General features: G+C 38.9%; 3 protein-coding genes across 7 annotated transcripts; 2 read left to right on the forward strand and 1 right to left on the reverse strand.

The window, feature by feature from the left end:
* The first annotated feature begins 5,711 nt into the window (after positions 1 to 5,711).
* Positions 5,712 to 7,783, forward strand: LOC116207641 (adenylyl-sulfate kinase 3-like). Of its 4 annotated transcripts, none has more exons than XR_004156953.1 (7): positions 5,719 to 6,142; positions 6,342 to 6,482; positions 6,597 to 6,746; positions 6,830 to 6,948; positions 7,116 to 7,208; positions 7,296 to 7,342; positions 7,457 to 7,783. XR_004156953.1 is itself a non-coding variant. In XM_031540679.1 (7 exons), the coding sequence occupies exons 1-7, from the start codon at positions 5,908 to 5,910 to the stop codon at positions 7,553 to 7,555; spliced, it is 840 nt and encodes a 279-aa protein (XP_031396539.1). In that variant the 5' UTR covers positions 5,730 to 5,907; the 3' UTR covers positions 7,556 to 7,783. The 4 variants fall into 4 exon arrangements, 3 of the variants coding, with proteins under 3 accessions (XP_031396540.1, XP_031396539.1, XP_031396538.1); XM_031540679.1 differs by having other exon boundaries at positions 5,730 to 6,142; positions 6,342 to 6,446; positions 7,124 to 7,208; XM_031540678.1 differs by having other exon boundaries at positions 5,731 to 6,142; positions 7,124 to 7,208.
* On the reverse strand, positions 7,722 to 9,608 carry LOC116207642. The gene is made up of 4 exons (XM_031540681.1): positions 9,317 to 9,608; positions 8,875 to 9,025; positions 8,612 to 8,682; positions 7,722 to 8,138 (listed from the first exon to the last, which is right to left on the reverse strand). The coding sequence occupies exons 1-4, from the start codon at positions 9,578 to 9,580 to the stop codon at positions 7,914 to 7,916; spliced, it is 711 nt and encodes a 236-aa protein (XP_031396541.1). The 5' UTR covers positions 9,581 to 9,608; the 3' UTR covers positions 7,722 to 7,913.
* Positions 9,609 to 9,913: 305 nt separating this feature from the next.
* LOC116207640 (peptidyl-prolyl cis-trans isomerase CYP65) lies at positions 9,914 to 17,366 on the forward strand. 2 transcript variants are annotated; one of them, XM_031540676.1, is made up of 11 exons: positions 9,914 to 10,076; positions 10,203 to 10,265; positions 10,778 to 10,899; positions 11,671 to 11,762; positions 11,851 to 11,940; positions 12,080 to 12,155; positions 12,254 to 12,627; positions 15,505 to 15,761; positions 16,180 to 16,468; positions 16,774 to 16,887; positions 16,984 to 17,366. In XM_031540676.1, the coding sequence occupies exons 1-11, from the start codon at positions 9,949 to 9,951 to the stop codon at positions 17,185 to 17,187; spliced, it is 1,809 nt and encodes a 602-aa protein (XP_031396536.1). In that variant the 5' UTR covers positions 9,914 to 9,948; the 3' UTR covers positions 17,188 to 17,366. The 2 variants fall into 2 exon arrangements, with proteins under 2 accessions (XP_031396536.1, XP_031396537.1); XM_031540677.1 differs by having other exon boundaries at positions 10,796 to 10,899.
* Positions 17,367 to 19,394: the final 2,028 nt, after the last annotated feature.

Raw genomic sequence — 19,394 nt, forward strand, 5'->3', positions numbered from 1 at the left:
CCAAAGTTCCGATCGACCCTTTCTGGCCAGATTCAACACCTCGAGGTCAAATTCACATCGTTGGCGATATCTATCAGTCACGAGTCGTGGAGAAACCTCAGCCACCAAGCCTTGCAAAAGGCAAGTCTTACCCTGTGGGCCTGTGCTAGTGAGCTTAGGGTGACGTTGCCGGAGCTTAGGAGAGGTCTTTGTAGGCCTCTCCCCGAGCTCGGGCAACCTCGCCCTCCACAAAGCTCGAGTGGTTTAGCTTTATCAAAACATTTCGAATTCCATTAAAATTCTTGTAAAGATGAAGATATGGCCGGTGGTTCTATTTGTCCTGCATGAGTTAATGGCCACGAGGCAAAGCCAATTCACTTTTGCTTTTTTTTTTTCATTACAAGATAGGCCCATAAACTTAGTAAATTAAAATAAAAATCATAAATATCTAATAAAGGGGTATGAGTAGTCCTACTGAATATCGAACATGAGACCTTTTAATCACCATACGAGAGGTGCATCACTGTTCTATTTCATCTCTTGATAATTCACTTTTGCTTTGATGATGTCTTTGCATGGCTACATTTAAAAGCTAATCCCATCCGTTTCCCTTGCTTTTACATCGACCTAATTCCGTCTCAATAAAATAATATATATCCAAGGGAAGTGCTTAATTATATTATCTAGTTTCATCACGCGGGACCTCATTGCATTGCATGCCACACGAGTCACTTCAAGTAGCAGAAAATCGACCAATCAATTTATATATATGTGCAAGAATGTAAAAAATTTTGCGTTTTTAGTTCTTAGCTTTTTAATTCCCGTCTCCCCCTCAACTGAACTGCATGCTGGGTTTAGAAACGCATCGATATCCCCGTAGAGATATCTGAGTTGAGCACTTTTATGAGTGTGTTGTGGAAATTGGACGCAGATAGCTCATATAATAAGCTCTCCCAACCTTATGCAAGCTTCTCCGGTGGGGAGACAATTCGTATTGTGTCGTATTTATACGTGTCATGTCTAAATGAATTCGTGTAATCGAAGTTATAACCCGTACACGACACGATTAATAAACGGGTCGGTATGTACACGACACGGTTATATCCGTGTCAACCCGTACACGACACGTTTAAACCCGTTTATTGAAACGTGTCATAATAGGTACACGTATACACGACACGATTATAACCGGTACCTGGACACGTTAACACGACATGTTTATCCGATCAACCCGTTTATCCGAACACGTTTACATGATCCATTTATCCGGACACATTTACCCGTACACGTTTACACTATCAAAATAAGTAAACTGGAGTTAGTAGTTAAGAACAACGTAATGTTTATAGCCTCCAACAACAATCAGGAAACCAACAAATATAGGAAACACAATATTAGAGGTGCCAGCAGAAATTCCAACACAATATTCATCTTCAATCTTCAATAGAAAGCATAACAGGTGCCTAAGCATACGGAGATAGACAGAACAACTGAACAAGCATCAAAGTCGGGGGAAGGGGAGTGCTTTGCGGTCTGCAGAGCAGGGGATACCCAATGTCGAGGTCGCATGGTCAAGTCAGGGTGGAGGTCGACCTAACGTCGTCTTCGTCTGAGGTCGGACTCGCTGGAGAGAGGGCTCGAGGTCGAGGGCTCAACGGTAGAGGGCTCGAGGGTCGTGGGATGGCAGTCGCGGTTGAGGGGTTGTGGTCGCGGGGCCGAGGTCGCGAGGTCGAGTCGAGGTCGAGGTCGTGCGGTCGAGGTTTCGTCTGGGTACTGTCGACCGGAACGGCGGAAGGATTCAGGTGGAGGCTTACTCTGAGAGGACAGTCGAGGTCGTCTTCGACTCAAGTGGATGTTGGATCTGGATCGAGTGGAAGCCGGAAGTAGGAAGCCGAAAGATGAAGACTGAAGATGAATATGGAAATTTTGAATCCGGTGATGGTGAAGACTGAAGATGAATATGATCTTCTGAAGCAGGATTAGGAAGACCGAATTGAAGACTCCTAGTTCTAAACGCCGCGGCTGGCTGAAGCAGTAACTGCAAGTCTGCAACTGGAAGTTTGGAAGAGAAAGACCGAAAGAGGAAATTTCAAAATTAGGTTAGGGTTACTATAAGGATATTTTGGTAAATTCAGTTAGATAAACGGGTTAACAGGTTACACGATTAAATAACACAATTGAACACGTCTAAATAAACAGGTTTAATCGTGTATAATAGGGTTATATGGGTTCAACCCGTTTAACTCCGTGTCGTATCCGTGTCGTGTAATCGTATCGTGTCAAATTATTGCCGGCCCTAATGGTAGGTTAGCCCAGATGGTTATCCAGTATACAAAAATTGAGTTCCCATTGGACGAGTTACCTAGGTAGCATCCACCCCTATGTGAAATCACATTAAAATACTACTAACATGGATTGATTCAAGCGGTTCGACAATTATTTTTCTTAAACAATATCTCAAGTTTGAATCTTGTGAATATAGAGAAAATTCACGTTGGAAGAGTTTTACCCTTTAATGGACCAACTCGGCTAGACTAAATTAGTCGGCACTCAATTGGGGTTCCAAATACCATGGTTCACACAAAAAAAAAATCACATTAAATACTAGCTACATAACAGTTTGAAAATGATAATTATTATTAATGTCGATTATGTACCTAGTCATGTGAAAAGTAGAATCCGATTTTTCAGACGTGTTTTGCGCCACCTCTTTGAGTAGGTTTGTTATAACTCGGCCAAATCAAATAATCTTTACATCTATATCTATACCTATATCAATGTCTATATATATATATATATAGGCACGAGGTGTTTCTCCAACTTTTCTTTCCATTTTACCCTCACTTAAATAATAACATTATAATTCTATTACTTTCATAATCAAGTTTTATAATTATCATATCTTTTTGTTAGTGTCCTTTCACCCAAACAATACAAATGAAAGTAACTATTTATGAGGCCCTCAAACTTATGTGCATTTTCACGTTAATGAACACGTCCTTTCAGAAAAAATAACCATAACATAGTTCTATAAATATATATATATATATATATATGTGTACTATATGCAAAAGTATCACCCCTCTTAAAATGTTTCTCCAACTTTTCTTCGCATTTTACCCTCACTTGAATAGTGATATTAGAATTTTACCCATGTACATCATTAACATAACCAATTCAATAACTCATTGAATCATCATATTTTTGGCTATTGGTTGATTTCTCTTAACTCTAAAAGTATATTATCTCTTAAGATGCCTTGTACCGCTTATGGAGAAATGAAATTCACGTTTCACCTTTTTTATTTGAATTTGTTAGCATAAACTACAATGGAGTTAGACAAACAAATATAACGATTAAAAGTATAATTAATCATCATAATGTCAGAATAAAAGAAAAACATAATTTAATATTTCATATATGAAGAAATGTGATTGATCGGTGAAATGATATGATTGTGCTTTAAGCGGACAAGACTATTCGAAAAGGTGTATTTACTACTGCTATATATACCTCCAGTTTTCCAGAAGATATATGAAAAACCATTCAAATTTCCTTTTCTCCCTCTAAAATTCTTTCCTTTAATAAGTTTAACGAAAAGTCTCTAGAAATTTTCAGTCTTGTTATTCAAAAATCTCATTGGTCATATTCCTAAAACACCAAATGGTACGCAATCTCACTTATAAAATATCCATCACATTCTAATTTATTGGTTTTTAACATGTCAATATTTGTGTGATTTTTTTAGTTACCCTTTACTTATCGTATGTCATACTTTTTTTGGGTAATAAAATAGGCTCTCCCATTGAGCCAAGATTTTTTATTATCTCTTGTGATTATTCTAATTTTTCAACATACTCCTGCTACTACTTTATTTTTTGGGGCTATTTGAACTATTTAAGTCCATATGTAATCTCCACTAGATGACGAATTATCGATCTTGTTTCACTGTGTTTTTATTACCTTGAATTTCTAATTGCCATTGAAGATAGGTCAATGAAAAGACACGTGAAAAAAATCTATATTTCACCATGTTCATCATAGATTTGTGTTCCACTTGCATAGTTTCTTATTTTTCAGCTTTCAATTATTTAGGTAAGCATAGTGAAAGTTGTCCAATTGCTGAGCTTGAGACCTTGCTTCTCAATCTTTTCACCGAGAGAGAGAGAGAGAGAGAGAGAGAGAGAGAGAGAGAGAGAGTTGGAGACCAGTCATGAGAAGTGGGGTTTGGCTGGAGTTTGTAGAGAAGAGAGGATGAAGGAGAGAGTAAGAGAAGACAAAGAGAACAATTTTGCTCGAACAGAAAGGCCACATAGGAGGGAAGAGAGATGGTGTTTTTTTTTTGATAAGTAGAGAGATTTGTGATTTTCTTTTTGCACATAATACATATAAATAAAGTTATGACGGGAGTTTACTGAAGAAAAAGCAATTGGTCTTTAATTTGATTTGGCAAACTTTCAGTGGTATTTCCCTACCAAATGCAAATTTGTCTTGGTGAAGTAGGACCAACCAAGACCTTGTCAATTTTTTTTGGGCAAAAATTCCAATTGAGGCTATAACTTTTGAGTTTTTGCTTTTTAGACATTCATTTATTTTTTTTATCAAATAAGGCCCACATTACATAAATTGTTTATGTAATGCCAAACTTATTTTTTAAAATATTTTTAATTTTTAAAATAAATAAATAAAAATGACTAAAAAATAGTGAAAGTTTTGAATAGAGTGAGAAATAAAGAGAGGAAAGGCTGGTGGTAGGTCACCACTACTGCCTAAGAGACATCTTCGTAGGATGCCGAAGACCTCACCCGGGGCAATAAGTGGCTGGAGGCGAGACACCAGGGAGGGCAACAACACAATGAAAAAATTGTATATGCAGATAACAGTTTCACTTTTTGAATCGTGTAACCACATCAAATGGTTATGGGGCGACAGTGACCCATCACTGGTGAACACTGCTCCAAGTAACATAATTGGAGACATTTCCCTTCTTTCTTCAATCAGTTCTTTTAATTTTTATTTAAAATTTAAATAAAATAACTTTAAATATAAGAATAGCTTTATGTGAATTTGGTGGCCTTATTCACTAAAAAGTAAATATATGATCTTAAGAAGAAAAAAAATCAAAACTTATGGCCTGAATTGGTATTTTCCTTAAAAAGTGATGGTTTGATAAAAAAAAAGGTCAAATGGAATTAAGTGCATGTTTCTTTAATAAATGGGGTTGAGGACTATTTTTTTCAAATCTTAAGGGAGGTTAGTGCATTTTATCCTAATATAATTAATCTGTTGCAATATTCATCTTTGTGTTGCATCATATTTCTTGATTTGTTAATTAAATTGTCAATATTTACGCCTTCAGCTTTTGTTTGTCGCTTGCTATATTAATCAATGAATACCTTAAAAGAAAAAAATTAATACCTTGTCATATATTGGTCGTTTCCTCATGATACGATATTAGATATTTAGACCTAAAATCAAGATAACCCCTTTTGAGCAGGCTCTAGGCTCTTTAGTTAATCCATATCCATATAATTAGATGCCAATCATGTAACATTTTCTTAGATTTTGTGGTTAATAATAAAAAAATATATTACCGGATACACAGTGTATTATGTTTATTTCTCACTCGTTCGTAAGGGTATCCTACAAGTAGACTGATGTCGAGCTTATCCTACGACAAAGGATCTCGATTTAGTTTATTATTCGGTAGGTCTCGATTTAGTTTATTCGGTAATGGAATTAAAAAAAAATTAAGCCAGATAGAGTGACCAATTACGTTACTATCTCCATGCACAAACCCGAAGCCTTGCCAGAAACAAGAAACTCAATTCTATTTCTTCATCCGTTCCAATTCCACCCGATACAAAAACTTTGGCACCCTCGGCTTCCATATTCTGAAATTATTTTCCTTGATCTTGATTCTTGACCATGGACGCCATTCAAGGAGCTTACGAGCCAATCAGTCTTCCCACCTGTCTCAGCTTCAGAACATCCCTCCGGAAGGTCCGGTCCATCAAATTCTCAGGCGGAGGCTGGTTGGGCAATTCTACGAGGTTGCGGGGTGGTTATCATGACATACCGAGATTTTCTGTCCGGGTCAAGGCAGCGATGCCAGAGGATGCAAGAATCTCTCTTGTCAATGGACACACTGAAACTGGTGCAGGTATATATCGTGGTTCAATCGCCGTGTTCATATTGTGTTCAGCTCAAGAATAAGGAGCAGCCTAATTAAACCGACTGCAGTTTTTATGTTTTGTATGTGCGTTGCATTGTTTTCCGGATTTTCCATTTCTTCCTCAAAAAAGAGGTATTGGTCCGACGAATACTTGTTACATGATTACATCAGCTACTTCTTTGTGCAGGTAAAAGTGTGCGCGATTTGTCTAATATCGGGAACTCGACAAACATCAGGTGGCATGACTGTCCGGTTAGAAAAGTAGACAGGCAGGAGCTACTTCAACAGAAAGGTTGTGTTATTTGGATCACTGGTCTTAGCGGTTCAGGTTCTTCTCGATAGTTCTTGTCTACATGGAATCATGTTGAGACTCGAAAACGATGGGTCTTGACCATCGTTCTTGGAAATTCATCAACCTCATGGTTGGAGCTGTGAATTTCAGGAAAGAGCACTTTGGCATGTGCCCTGAGTCGAAGCCTGCATTCAAGGGGGAAACTGACATACGTCCTTGATGGGGACAATGTCCGGCATGGCTTGAATCGGGACCTTAGCTTTAACCCAGAGGATCGAGCTGAGAACATAAGGAGAATAGGTTTGATTGCCTTGCTTCCATCTGCTATCTGAGTTGATATATCGTCTGGCAATATCCCGCTCATTAATTAGCGATATTTCTAGGTGAAGTAGCTAAGCTTTTTGCTGATGCGGGATTGATCTGTATTGCAAGCCTTATATCCCCCTTCAGGAAGGACCGTGCCGCATGCCGTGCACTGCTGCCTGAAGGGGATTTCATTGAGGTACGCCTGCTTCTTATCAAAGGAACATCTTGAACTAACTCGCGACTCCTAGATCGATCTGGCCTTTTCATTTTCCTTTTTCAACTGAGGTCCAGAAATCTTTCGTGAAAGTTAGCGCTCTCTTCTCTTCAATTGCTTGGCGTTCGAATCATTGACAGCCTGCGCAGCCTCACAGGTGTTCATGGATGTGCCGGTCGAAGTATGTGAGGCAAGAGACCCGAAAGGGCTGTATAAGCTTGCCCGAGCGGGAAAGATAAAAAGTGCGCATTTTCTGTTCCTCTGCGTTCATTTTTGTGCCTTCATGTTCACTCACTCGCGATTTATGCTGGAACTAAACTCGACTGCAGGTTTTACGGGCATTGATGATCCCTATGAACCACCGGCAGATTGCGAGGTACACACTTCAGTTCCACCCAAATCTTACTTGAATGAACTTTACTCAACTCGAGCCTTTGCCTTCCTAGATAGAGTTCAGGTAGAAACTAAGATGCAAATCTATATGTTGCAGATAGTGCTTCAATTGAAGGAACAGGGCTGCACTTCTCCAAGCGAAATGGCTGAAATCGTCCGGTCTTATCTGGAGGAGAAAGGCTACTTGCGGACATGAACAAGAAACCTAGGGCCAGCTTGGCTTGTGATTCCGGTTCCAGTTCAGAAACCCAGACCACAGCTTCCCGTCATCTCAGAATCTGCATTCTTTTCCAGCTCCTGTATCTGTTCAATTTCATTTTCATTCATAGATTTTCTGCATTCACAGACTGTGTAGCCCAAGGTTTCTCAAGTCCGATCATGAACAACTAAGTATCCAATAATTACATGAAGGATGGTTACAATCTGATCGAGGCTCTAATTTCAGTTTTCATTTAACCAAGTGAATCGTCAAAAACTCAGAGAACGAATAATTAGAAGCAAAATTTTTCGGGAGATGCCTGGTTATGCAGCTAACAACGTTTCTAATTTAATCTTCATTTTCTTTGAGGCTTCGGTTGCATTTCCTTGGCCATCGAAGGGAGCCATCTCTCACCCCGAATTTTCTTAAGTTCCGCAACCCTTTCTTCCTCCCTTCTTGCAGCTGCTTTTGCCCGCGCATCTTTGGCTTCTAATCGAGCTAATGACCTTTCTCTTGCAGCTTTTGCAATAGAAATTACATCGAACCCATCAACCACAACAGATTCGACTTGCCTTTTGAACTGCAAGGCATCAAAATAGTAATATAAGCAAAAAGCCTGTCCAGGGGACTCGAATAGGATTCTGCACTAGCAAGATCATTTCCGAGTGGGCTGAGGGAAGGACTTTTAACATTCAGGATGAAAAGGAGAAGGAAAAACCAACAGTGATAAATACACGAAGAATCGGATTATATGAATTATGAAGTGAGGTGGCGTGACCCGCCCTTCCCCAATTCTCTAAATTCTTTCCATCTTCTCAGTTCATAATAAAGTTGTTCAGCCAATAGTAGATGGCTCCAATGCAGGTTCAATGGTTCGTTAATTTCATGATAAGACTAAGACCATCTGTATGATGCAGAAGGTCACTCATGGGAAGGGCAATTTTTGATTTTACGAGGTTGGTGATATTTTATATGCTAAAGCACAAAAAGAAACAATCTCAAATTCAACAGTGAACATAAAAATTGAGAATGAACAAGGTTGGTTATCCGAACCTTCTTAGACTTCTCGTCGATCTTTTCCCCAGGAAGAATTCTTGGTTTCTTCCTCGGTCCCTTGAGCTCATCTGAGGCAACAAAATACCCTGTTAAGTACACACAAGTGAACTGCAATCGGCCATGCAGATCATGCTCAAGAGCAGAAACTATATGTTATTTTATTTCTTTCCAAGCGATTATAGGACACCAAATGGGCCATCAAGGAGCTAAATTTACAATCATTGCAACTAATGATGAAACAAATGAAGACATTTGCTTACCAATATGATCGAACACAATCCCAAAGGGAGCGTTTTTGAACAGCCGAATTCCACCTTCATCTGGCACTGCATCATCATTATCAGGAATATCAACGGGAGCTCTCACCATCTCTATGTTCTTCTCCACTATCTCATCCAAAAGCTTCTGTGCCTGTCAACAACCACGTCAATGAGGAGATTGTATGCGGCGGACATCCTTGGTACAATGGAATCGATGCGGGAAAAAATGCAACAACAACATAATTCCGTGACTATCCCCTAACATCAATGCAGGTTAGCCTCTAATGCAACATTTGCTCCATTTCCTCCGCATTGGCTAATTATTTCTGTAAATTCATCTAGATGAAACCAGATATCGGCCTCGTTCATGGAACAAAAGGGGATGATCAAGCTCAAACGAAGTGCCAGAGGCGAGCAATCAACAGAGAGGTGTGAAGAAAACCTTAATTAGATAATGCTTTGGGAGTCGGGCTTTAATCCTGTGGTGGTTTGGGTCGTCGTCTTCGTCTCTGGGGATTGAGCGGTCAGGAACACTTGCGAGTGCGCAGCCGTTGGAAATGGTGTTGGCGGCGGCGGAGGATGAGGTGGTTGATGTCCCGGTGGCGGCAAAAGGGTCGGCGGACGCGGCGACGGAACTTATGGCGGCCTTCCACTCCTCATCGCCGTCTTCTTCTCCGCTGCTGCTGCTGCTGGTCGGACGTTTCATTTCAGCTCCCCCCGCAGTCCTCTGCTCACAGTGAAGAAGAGAAGGATTCCTCTGAACCGGCTGTCTTCAGACCGGTCCACTCGAACCGGACCACATTGGACCGGTCAAGCCCCGCCCAATGATCATTGGCCCTCGCCTGCCCAATTGTATCAGTGCCCGCCTGAGCCGACAAGGTGAGAAGGCGGCGGCGATCTACTTTCCTCCTCGTCGTCGATCCTCTCTCTCTCTCTCCCTCTGTGTGTGTGTGTGTCAGAGCCCTGGGCATAGGATCGAAGCCCTTGCTTGAGCGCGAGGCGGGAGGATTCAGATAAGGGTGAGCCAGTTTACAGCAAGAAGCCACCGGTTGTATTGGGAGCTGAGGGTCAGCGATGGGGAAGAAGCAGCACAGCAAGGACCGGATGTTCATAACGAATACGGAGTGGGCCACCGAGTGGGGCGGCGCCAAATCCAAGGAGACGGGGGCACACTTCAAGCGCCTCTCCTTCTACTGCTGCTCGTAAGCTGCACCTTCCCGTCTCTCCTCTTCTCTCTTCCTCTCGCTTCTTAGTTCGTTGCGGAGCTTGTATGTCTTATGGTAGTGGTGATGGTATAAGTGCTGGCATTAATTGGTTTGTCATTGCAGCCTCACTTTTACGCCGTTCGAGGACCCGGTGTGCACGGCTGATGGCAGCGTCTTTGACATCATGTGAGTGTTTACTGTATATCGCACCGTTATAATCATTCATATGATTTAGCTTTTTGTGCTGCTGAAGTTGTCGTTGAATTCACTTGTGTACCAATGTGAAAGCTTTGCAACTGAAGTTGGATGTGCTGTGTTTCATTTATTGCATATCGCTTCCCTGCATAGTTTCGGCCGCATCGAATGGAATTATTATCATATATATGAAGGTGTTTACCAAGTTCAATCTGTAAACTTGGTTCTTGGACACCACGATTCGGTAAATTTAAACAACAATTGCTAAAGGTGTATGATGTTTATGAATTAAGTTTCCTGGCTTATGGCTAATTGATGTGCAATATGAACCGAACATATAGAAGAGTTTGAATTAGATGGGTTTCAGCTGTCTGTATTTGTCGGATAATCAGAAGGTGGCAGATAAAGGGCTGATGCTGTGGCTCTTTGACATGCATGTGCTTTAAGTTTCATACGATTTTGCTTGTTATTTGGGGATTGTCTTGGTCATGTTGTTCTGGTAGTTTAACAATTGGTTGCAGGCATATAATTCCTTATATCAGAAAGTATGGCAAGCATCCTGTTACTGGTGCTCCTCTCAAGCAAGAGGATCTTATCCCCCTCACTTTTCACAAGAATCCTGACGGTAAACTTTTGTTCCTTTTGAAACTTTTGGCTATTTTTGACAGTTTTTGTGCGCATAGTATATTAGTATCCTTTGAGTTAAATTGAGTTGTGCTGATTAGCATCGACTCAAAGTTGCATGGGCTTGATTGAAGGACCAAAAATGAACAAATTTGCTTAGTTCATCTACTGAATGTGTTTGATAGTGGTATTAGAACTGTCCAAATTAGGGCACTTGATTCTTTTGAAAAATTTCCAAATTTTGTCCTAATATGATCTACACCTCATTTAAGTGATTCATTCATCAGTGAGTATGTATGTTGTGACTGGCTGTAAAATGTGAATCTGGCCGATGTTCTAACAATGATCATCTTTCCTATATTGTAAAGATTTGCAAACCCTTTGGTCATTTTATGCTATCAATCATATATGAAAAAGAAAGAGTGATAGTCTGACCATTTATTGGAAGGTTTGGCTATGTTTATATTTCAATCTGGTGCATTTGGGTGGTGAATGGAGGGCAAATATGCTTATCGTTTATAACTATTTTTGTGATCTTGTCTAGTCATTGAAAGTTTTTATTAATCCTTTATTGCTCTCTTTGGGATGTACCTGGTCTATATATTGCACGTTATGCTGATGCAAGCTCTATCTTCTTTTCATCACTTTACATGGAAATGATCTCCTGCAATTATTTTGCTAATAATGTCCTGTGTGATATATATATAGGATATGTTGTTTTCTTTGCTTGATTCGCTAACACTCTCTCTTTCTTCTTTTTGCCATAATGTAGGAGAATTTCACTGTCCCGTGCTGCACAAAGTTTTCACCGAGTTCACACACATTGTTGCTGTGAAGACTACAGGAAATGTTTTCTGTTATGAGGTGTCCTAATTATCCATGGCAGTGCTATTCCCATCATAATATGGATATGCTGTGAATATGCGTCACACTGATTGATTCCTTTCTGCAGGCAATCAAAGAATTAAACATCAAGACTAAGAACTGGAAAGAACTCTTAACTGACGAGCCATTCAGTCGAGATGACCTCATAACGATTCAGGTAAATCATGATTTTTTCTTTTCAACTTAAATGAGAAAAATGATGAGTGGTTTTGCTTGCTAACTTAGATGAGAAAATCCATGAGTGGTATTTCTTCTGCTAATCGTTAGATCTCATGTTTGTCAGTGCTATTCTGCAGAATCCTAATGCACTTGATAGCAAGGTTTTGGTGGACTTTGATCATGTCAAGAATAGCCTGAAAGTTGATGATGAAGGTAAGAATTTTTCCTGTGACATTCTCCGAGATCATATGAGATAATATATCTGGAAAATTATGTACATATATGTGACATTGCATTTTTCCCTCGCACAGAATTAAAGAAAATGAACTCAGATCCAACCTATAACATTAATGTCTCGGGGGATATCAAGCAAATGCTTAAGGAGCTTGGGACTGAAAAGGGCAAGGAAGCAGCCTTATTAGGTGGAGGTGGTAGCAAGGCCCAGAAGGAAAGGGCCGCTGCACTTGCTGCTATTCTGGCTGCAAGATCCCGTTTGCAAGAGGAGGAGAATTCAAAATCCAAGGGAGAGGCTAAAGCAACCCAGTCATTTAGCATAGTAGATGCTGCCTCTGCTGCAGTTCATGGAAGAAGTGCTGCAGCAGCTAAGGCCTCCTCAAGTGATAAAACTGCTGCTCGAATAGCTATGCATATGTCTGGCGAGAGAGCTCCCGTCAACGCAAAGTTGGTGAGTAGTTTCTAAATTTGATTTTGAGATATCTCTATTGAATGCGGTGACATTGTTAGTAGCTACCTAGGCTTGATTATAAATTTCATAAGTTCTGGATGACTATAAATTGAAGACAGATGCACACTTAAGGTTCTATGAAACATATATCCATATTTGGTTCACGTTTGTTAGGTCACGATAAACAAAATATAGATAGCATCAGGCAATGCTTTTTTATTGGTATTGTTTTCTATATTGATAAATGCACGATATTTGCAATCGAATATGAACAAAAGTTTCAATGGATACTAGCCATTTCAACCGCGCATTGCTCCAAAATTTTCTTGATAAAAATTATTATATCTTATTATTTAGTTTGGTCTTAAGAATATGTGGTTTATATATCATTATAAAACTTACTCTTCGATAATCTTACCAGTGAAAAGAAAAATATACATACATACATATATATATATATATATATTATATAATGGCAGGATTACCCACCATATCTTATCCCGCCATTTGTGCTAAAAACATAAACTCGAAACTCCTCATCCAATGAACTTTCATGTACTTAAAACTACTAAATACCCTGTGTAAGCATTAATTATACATTCTATTCATTACTCGTTTAACATTAATTAACCCATGTATATAATTCCAAAAAAATATTAATTCATAATATTAATTTAACCCTTGCATAACCCAATAAAATTATTTATCTAATAAATGTATATAAATATATATATGTATTTATTATACATAAAATAGTCGAAACATTCACTACAATATGCCTATTTGCTTGAAAATTATACTCCGACTACTCATTCATTGACTTTCTATCACAAATTTCTAATTAGAAGAATTAAGAATAAGTATATATAGTGAATGGTTCATATTATGTTCCAAGCAAAAAATATAATGATGTTTGATATACGTATTTTGCATCACATTTCACTTGCTATATTACATAATTGTCGTCTTCAATCACGATCCAAATATGTATAGCCCATTTCTGTACTCTATCTTGAAAACAAAACTCAAGTTCTTATCTTAACAAAACCCAATGAATTAGACGGTCGACTCAACAACATATATTATAACGTGACGTCCTTTAGATTCAGCTGATCATATTCAGAAAATCTTTATCATTTAGGTTTTGACTTTTTGGAAATACTGGTCATTTGGCTATGTGCGTCTATATGACCTGTTGGGACTGTTCTTTCTGACTAGCACTAATATGAAACAAGAACAATTCATTGGGTGATATATGTTTCAAAAAATTTGACAACCAAGTGATAAAGTTTTTTTGGAATAAAACAGATTATGATGTCGATGAATCTAAATTATCTAATGATATACGTTGCAGAGATGGAGTCATTGAGTTTCATTTGAATAAGATCTTAAATTTTATTTTTGGGATGGATTAGAGAAATGGGTTATGCGTCTTTGGATCGCGTTTTGGGGATGACAAAGTATGTATATATGGCAAGTGAACTATGATGTCAAATACGTATATCAACCTTTTTCTTTATCTTTTTTGCTTGGAACATAATATCAACCATTTATTGTATATACTTATGATTAATTTTCCTAATTAAATTTTGTGATGAAAAAGTTATTGAATGAAAGCCTTGATTATAATTTTTAAGCAAATAGATAGATTGTAGTGAATGCTTCGACTAATTTATATTAAATTATACGCATATATATGTATATATTTATTAGATAATAACTCAATTGGATTGCGCACGAGTTAAATTAATTTTAAGTTTTTCCTTTTTCTTTTGGAATTCTTCATAGGTTAACTAATGTCGTGGATTGTTAAACATGTAATAAATAAAATGTTTCATTAATGCCAATAGGGGATATTTATTAGATTTAGTCATATGAAGGGTCAGTGAATGAAGCTGCGGGCTTACTTTAGAATAAATGATGGGATATAGTGGGTGCCCGTCCCTAATTTATATATATATAGATTTACCCTTGACTGTCCAAAACTCCGGAAGAAATGAAAAGCCTGAGAAGACAAAAACATTAATGAACCAAAATCACCTAAGTCAAACATGAAGCCAAACACCCAGAGCTGAACTTTGCTTCATGGTTTGGACGAGGAGCAACTCTATCTCAAAAAAGTAAGAAAAATCGACTTGGCAAAAGCTTCTGGCATTGGAACTTCTGACTTGAAGATCCTGTCGTTCATCTCTTTCCTCAGACTGTAAACCTAGTTTGTCTAAACCAGCCTCTCAACGGTAACAGAGAGAGTCCTCTTCAAGCTTGCTGCACGAAGAATTTTTCAATGGCCAATCACCTGGAAAATTGTGATCATTGAGCTTGAGAAGAATACCCAATCAGATCTTCGTGTAGTCACAGGCAGAGAACCCTAATTAGATAAGTAAAGTAGTGTCAATGCATTTTTAGCTTATGTAGAACGGCCAAAACTCAAGCTGTCATTCTCACTTCCGCTTAACCCAAGCGTGTTAGATAAAGAAAAAAGGGACTAAGAAGCCTTATTTTAATTGGGTACTAGGAATTTATTGGATAATTAGATCAGAATGCAAACTCCTAATCATAGGGTGATAATACTGAGGATGGTCATCCCTAATTTCTGTTGTACAATGTCTAAACACTTAAAAATTTCTGCAGTAATCTAGCCATAAAGAAGTGTTGTTCTGTTGGTTGACCGAAAGTAAAATTGAAAAAGGAAAAGAAAATCTTTATGAACATGAAGAAGGATCTTTCACCCTGAAAAAAAGAGATACAAATCAGTTCGTATTAATTAGAATATTGGTCTCATCTTCTTTGTTATTGAATAACTCTTTATACAAAGTAATTTCATGATTGTATATGATCAAGTTAAACAATTTTAGTATTGACATAAAATCATTTCAGGTGAAAAGCCGCTATACGACTGGTGCAGCCTCGCGATCTTTTACTTCAACATCGTACGACCCAGTGACCAAGAATGAATATGAGTATGTCAAAGTTGAGAAAAATCCTAAGAAGAAAGGATATGTTCAGCTGCACACAACACATGGTGATTTGAACATAGAGCTGCACTGCGACATCACTCCCAGGACTTGCGAGAACTTCATCATGCTCTGTGAGCAGGGATATTACAACGGCGTACCTTTTCATAGAAATATAAGGTACTGCCATAGCACAAGTTGATTTGTATTTTATATATGGTCATCATAGCTCTATATACGTGGGCAAGTCATTGAAACGGTCACTTGGACAGCTTGGTTCATGGTCCATCCAGTCCAACAAACTTCCAATTGTTGCAGCAAGCCAAAAATTCGGTTAACTTCTTTCTTCGTTTTTTAGGATTCCTTTTACAAATCATGTTAATCTCCAGATTCTTCTAATTACTTCCAGTCATGTAGTGACCTCACAAAACTTGCTATCTTTAGGAAAACTGGTCCCGGTTCTCCTGAGTCTTGCCCTTTAATGTTTTATATGCTTTGTACCAGACAGACAGGCTAAGGATTCTGATGGAATTGGGCAGCCTGGTCTGCTTTGGATAAAGAGTGAATGACGATCTCACTGATATTTCGGTTCATGTAGGAATTTTATGATTCAAGGGGGTGACCCTACTGGGACTGGGACAGGAGGTGAGTCAATATGGGGGAAGCCGTTCAAGGATGAGTTGAACTCCAAGTTGCTTCACTCTGGGAGGGGTGTTGTAAGTATGGCGAACAGTGGTCCGCACACAAATGGGTCTCAGTTTTTCATCCTTTACAAGTCCGCCAATCATTTGAACTTCAAGCATACAGTTTTTGGAGGGGTAGTAGGTGGATTGACCACGTTATCAGTGATGGAGAAGGTTCCTGTTGATGATAATGATCGTCCTCTGGTGAGTTCCCTAACATGAGTATTTAGTCTCTCGTAACTCTTGACGAACTCTTTATTTTCAATGGCTAAATTTGGAACCCCATTTGTTTTTTGCACTAACTAACTTTGAGATTACTGGCTGTTCATGTTTCATGCAGTAAAAGAAAGCTATTTGATGAAATCGCATATTTTCCTATGCACCAAGACCGCTAGAATAAACTGTTTTACCTGAGTCTCATTTTAGGAGAGGAACTATTTTCTGATGTTGTCATCTATGTGACCATATATTCTTAGCTGTTTGTTTCTGAATGTTATGAAATGATGCAGGAAGAAATTAAGATAATTAACGTGACAGTCTTCGTGAATCCTTACTCTGAGCTGGATGAGGAGGAAGGAGAAGAGAAGGCCAAAACTGAGAAGACAGTTGACGATGAAGATAAGGTGAATTTTGTATCCTATCCCATGCTCAACTTAAATACCCTTCTGTCGGTGGTGTAAGCTTTTGATTTACAATGGGCTTGTTAACCTCATATACAGGATAAGGTCGGGTCGTGGTTTAGCAACCCCGGTGCAGGAACAGCCGAACCAGGAGCAGTGGGGAGTGGAGGTGTGGGGAAGTACCTTAAAGCAAGGAATGCTAAAGGTGGTTCCGGTGCGGATGCTGAAAATGGTTCAGCTGTAACAAAGAAAAGGAAAGTAGGAGCCTCAACAGGAGATTACGGGAACTTCTCTTCATGGTGAGAGCTTCCCGATCTTTTGTACCATGAAGCTCTTTTAACCGACTAGCAAGTAATGTGCTGTAACTAACATGTAAGAACAAAAAGAATGATGTAAAACCTTTTTTTTTTTTTTCGGAACATCCTGCCCTCGTATTGGTTGTTCTTTTACCGGTCTATATATATATTATTCGTCAAATGACATGCAAATGGTCTATGAATTCGACATGTTGGGCCCTTCGTGTCGGCGAGAAAAAAATTGATGAAATGAGAGGTCAGCTTTGTAGATTCTATCTTAGCTAAGCTTTATAAAAAGGTGATACGGGGGAGGCAGAAGATACTTCAAAAGCGAAGTGAGACCTGAGAAGTTTGTCTTGTAAAAGAAAGGTTGCTGAATATGCAATGTGAGGTTTCAGTTTCTGACCACTATGGAGACAGTTCCAAGTTCAGGCTGTCTCCTCTTCTTTTAAGATGAGCAACTCCTATTTCGCGTTTGCTTGTTTTCTACTTTTCCTGGCTATACGGGACATCCAATAAACATCCTCCTACATCAGAGCCTCGACAAATTGACCGAAAGCCGACCTCCAATAACCCTTCTGCATCCTTCATTTCCATGCCCAACACGACGGGCCAATGCCGTCACAAAATACTCTACCCTATTCCACGAAACCGGGGTTTCCTTTCGCAAAGCTTCACCCGTAATCCGCCTGAGTCTCCCCCTGACTGTTACCTCTTCTGTGTTACGGCGGAAGGGTGGTTTCTCCACGGAGCTGGATTTATTATCCAAGCATCAGGAAAACACCTTGTCAAATTAGTCCGATCAAGAAGCTTTTCCCGAGCCCGTCAGAAACTCCGTTCCTGAAGATCGAGTGGGCCATTGCCATCCACTAGCTTCCAGAGCCACTGGAGAGCCAAGGGAGAACAATTCCATAAGACCCAAGTTAGGACAGATACGTGCCATCTCAGTCCTGACAAGAAACGATAGTCACTTCTCAGGGATACTTGCATGGAGCCATATTTGAGAATAGTGGTGGATGAGTGGTTTGATGGGCCAGGACCCATGATGGGAATGCTCGGTTGGGTGGGCCTTCATGTCAATGCTTCCCCGATTGTACGTGCCAAATCTCGTGGCCATTAGAAATAACCAGTTCGTATTAGCTCCACATATAGTTCATCGGATAAGGTGTCCGATTACTGGGGTACATACTACATGCATAGCCTTGTAGCAATTGCTGAGCAAGCTAATCATTTTCAATTTCTAATTTTTGCCAGTGAATTTCTTTTCTTCTTTCTTTCTTTTTTTGGTCTATAAGTTTCATACAAATGCTGGTGGAAGCACATGACATCATATATATGTAATATATCCACCAACAATTGCTTTGGGACCAATACTATACCATGTTAGGGTATTATGATAATTTTTCTTACCAAATTTGGTCCCCCCGGGTCCCACTCATCAGGACATTTCAGGAACGCCCACTATAAAAGAATACTGGATGGCAATTCCTTCTAAAACACAAAAACTGCATGCATTACGTGTATGTATGCATCTATGTTATAGCCTATAGACAGTCCTGTTTCCCTCAACTTAAATCATTTTCTCACCTTCACTTCTATTGCACACGAGCTGATGTAGAAATTCACATCCCGTACTTCTTGTTGAATATATATACATACATCCAGAGTTTGATACTTTATGTGATGTCGTATATACCTATATATTCATGTTCTTTACACATAAGATCCTTGTTTTTCTTCAACGTAGTTCTTCAGATGATTCGTTGTGAATTAATCGATTGGAGAGAGTAGAGATCGATTTTATCTATTTCCTTATCAGATATATAGAGCCCCGGCCATCTTGTATATTCTAGCGAGTGCCTGTCAGTATCTCATGTAAGTACTATAACTATAAGAATATGATCGATGACAACAACATATATTTTTATAATTTAATAATTACGAGTTTTAGTTGATTTACTTTTCAAACACTGATGTTGAAAATCACTTTTTATGATGACAAATATCTGAGCAAAAGTCGGTCAATGTCTAATTCTCCACAGCATGATATATACACTTAACAAGCATCACATATCACACATCACATATCACATATTCGATCATCACACACTTCGACTTTCAGTTTCTTAGATGATTATATATGATAGAAGTGACATTAATTCAATCTTCAAATAAAGAAAACGGCTTCTTTGACATCCTAAAATTCGAAAATAT

The sequence above is a fragment of the Punica granatum genome, chromosome 5, assembly GCF_007655135.1.
Source record: "Punica granatum isolate Tunisia-2019 chromosome 5, ASM765513v2, whole genome shotgun sequence".
NCBI classification, from domain to species: Eukaryota; Viridiplantae; Streptophyta; class Magnoliopsida; order Myrtales; family Lythraceae; genus Punica; species Punica granatum.

Excerpts from the sequence above, each read along its gene's own strand:
- LOC116207641 (XM_031540678.1), top strand. The coding sequence starts at position 5,908 with ATGGACGCCATTCAAGGAGCTTACGAGCCAATCAGTCTTCCCACCTGT. Across the intron at positions 6,483-6,596 it reads CACTGGTCTTAGCGGTTCAG|GAAAGAGCACTTTGGCATGT; the intron begins GTTCTTCTCGAT and ends TGTGAATTTCAG. Across the intron at positions 7,343-7,456 it reads AACCACCGGCAGATTGCGAG|ATAGTGCTTCAATTGAAGGA; the intron begins GTACACACTTCA and ends TATATGTTGCAG.
- LOC116207642 (XM_031540681.1), bottom strand. The coding sequence starts at position 9,580 with ATGAAACGTCCGACCAGCAGCAGCAGCAGCGGAGAAGAAGACGGCGAT. Across the intron at positions 8,683-8,874 it reads GATTGTGTTCGATCATATTG|ATGAGCTCAAGGGACCGAGG; the intron begins GTAAGCAAATGT and ends TTGTTGCCTCAG. Across the intron at positions 8,139-8,611 it reads TCGACGAGAAGTCTAAGAAG|TTCAAAAGGCAAGTCGAATC; the intron begins GTTCGGATAACC and ends GATGCCTTGCAG.
- LOC116207640 (XM_031540676.1), top strand. The coding sequence starts at position 9,949 with ATGGGGAAGAAGCAGCACAGCAAGGACCGGATGTTCATAACGAATACG. Across the intron at positions 11,763-11,850 it reads GAAATGTTTTCTGTTATGAG|GCAATCAAAGAATTAAACAT; the intron begins GTGTCCTAATTA and ends TCCTTTCTGCAG. Across the intron at positions 16,888-16,983 it reads CAGTTGACGATGAAGATAAG|GATAAGGTCGGGTCGTGGTT; the intron begins GTGAATTTTGTA and ends CCTCATATACAG.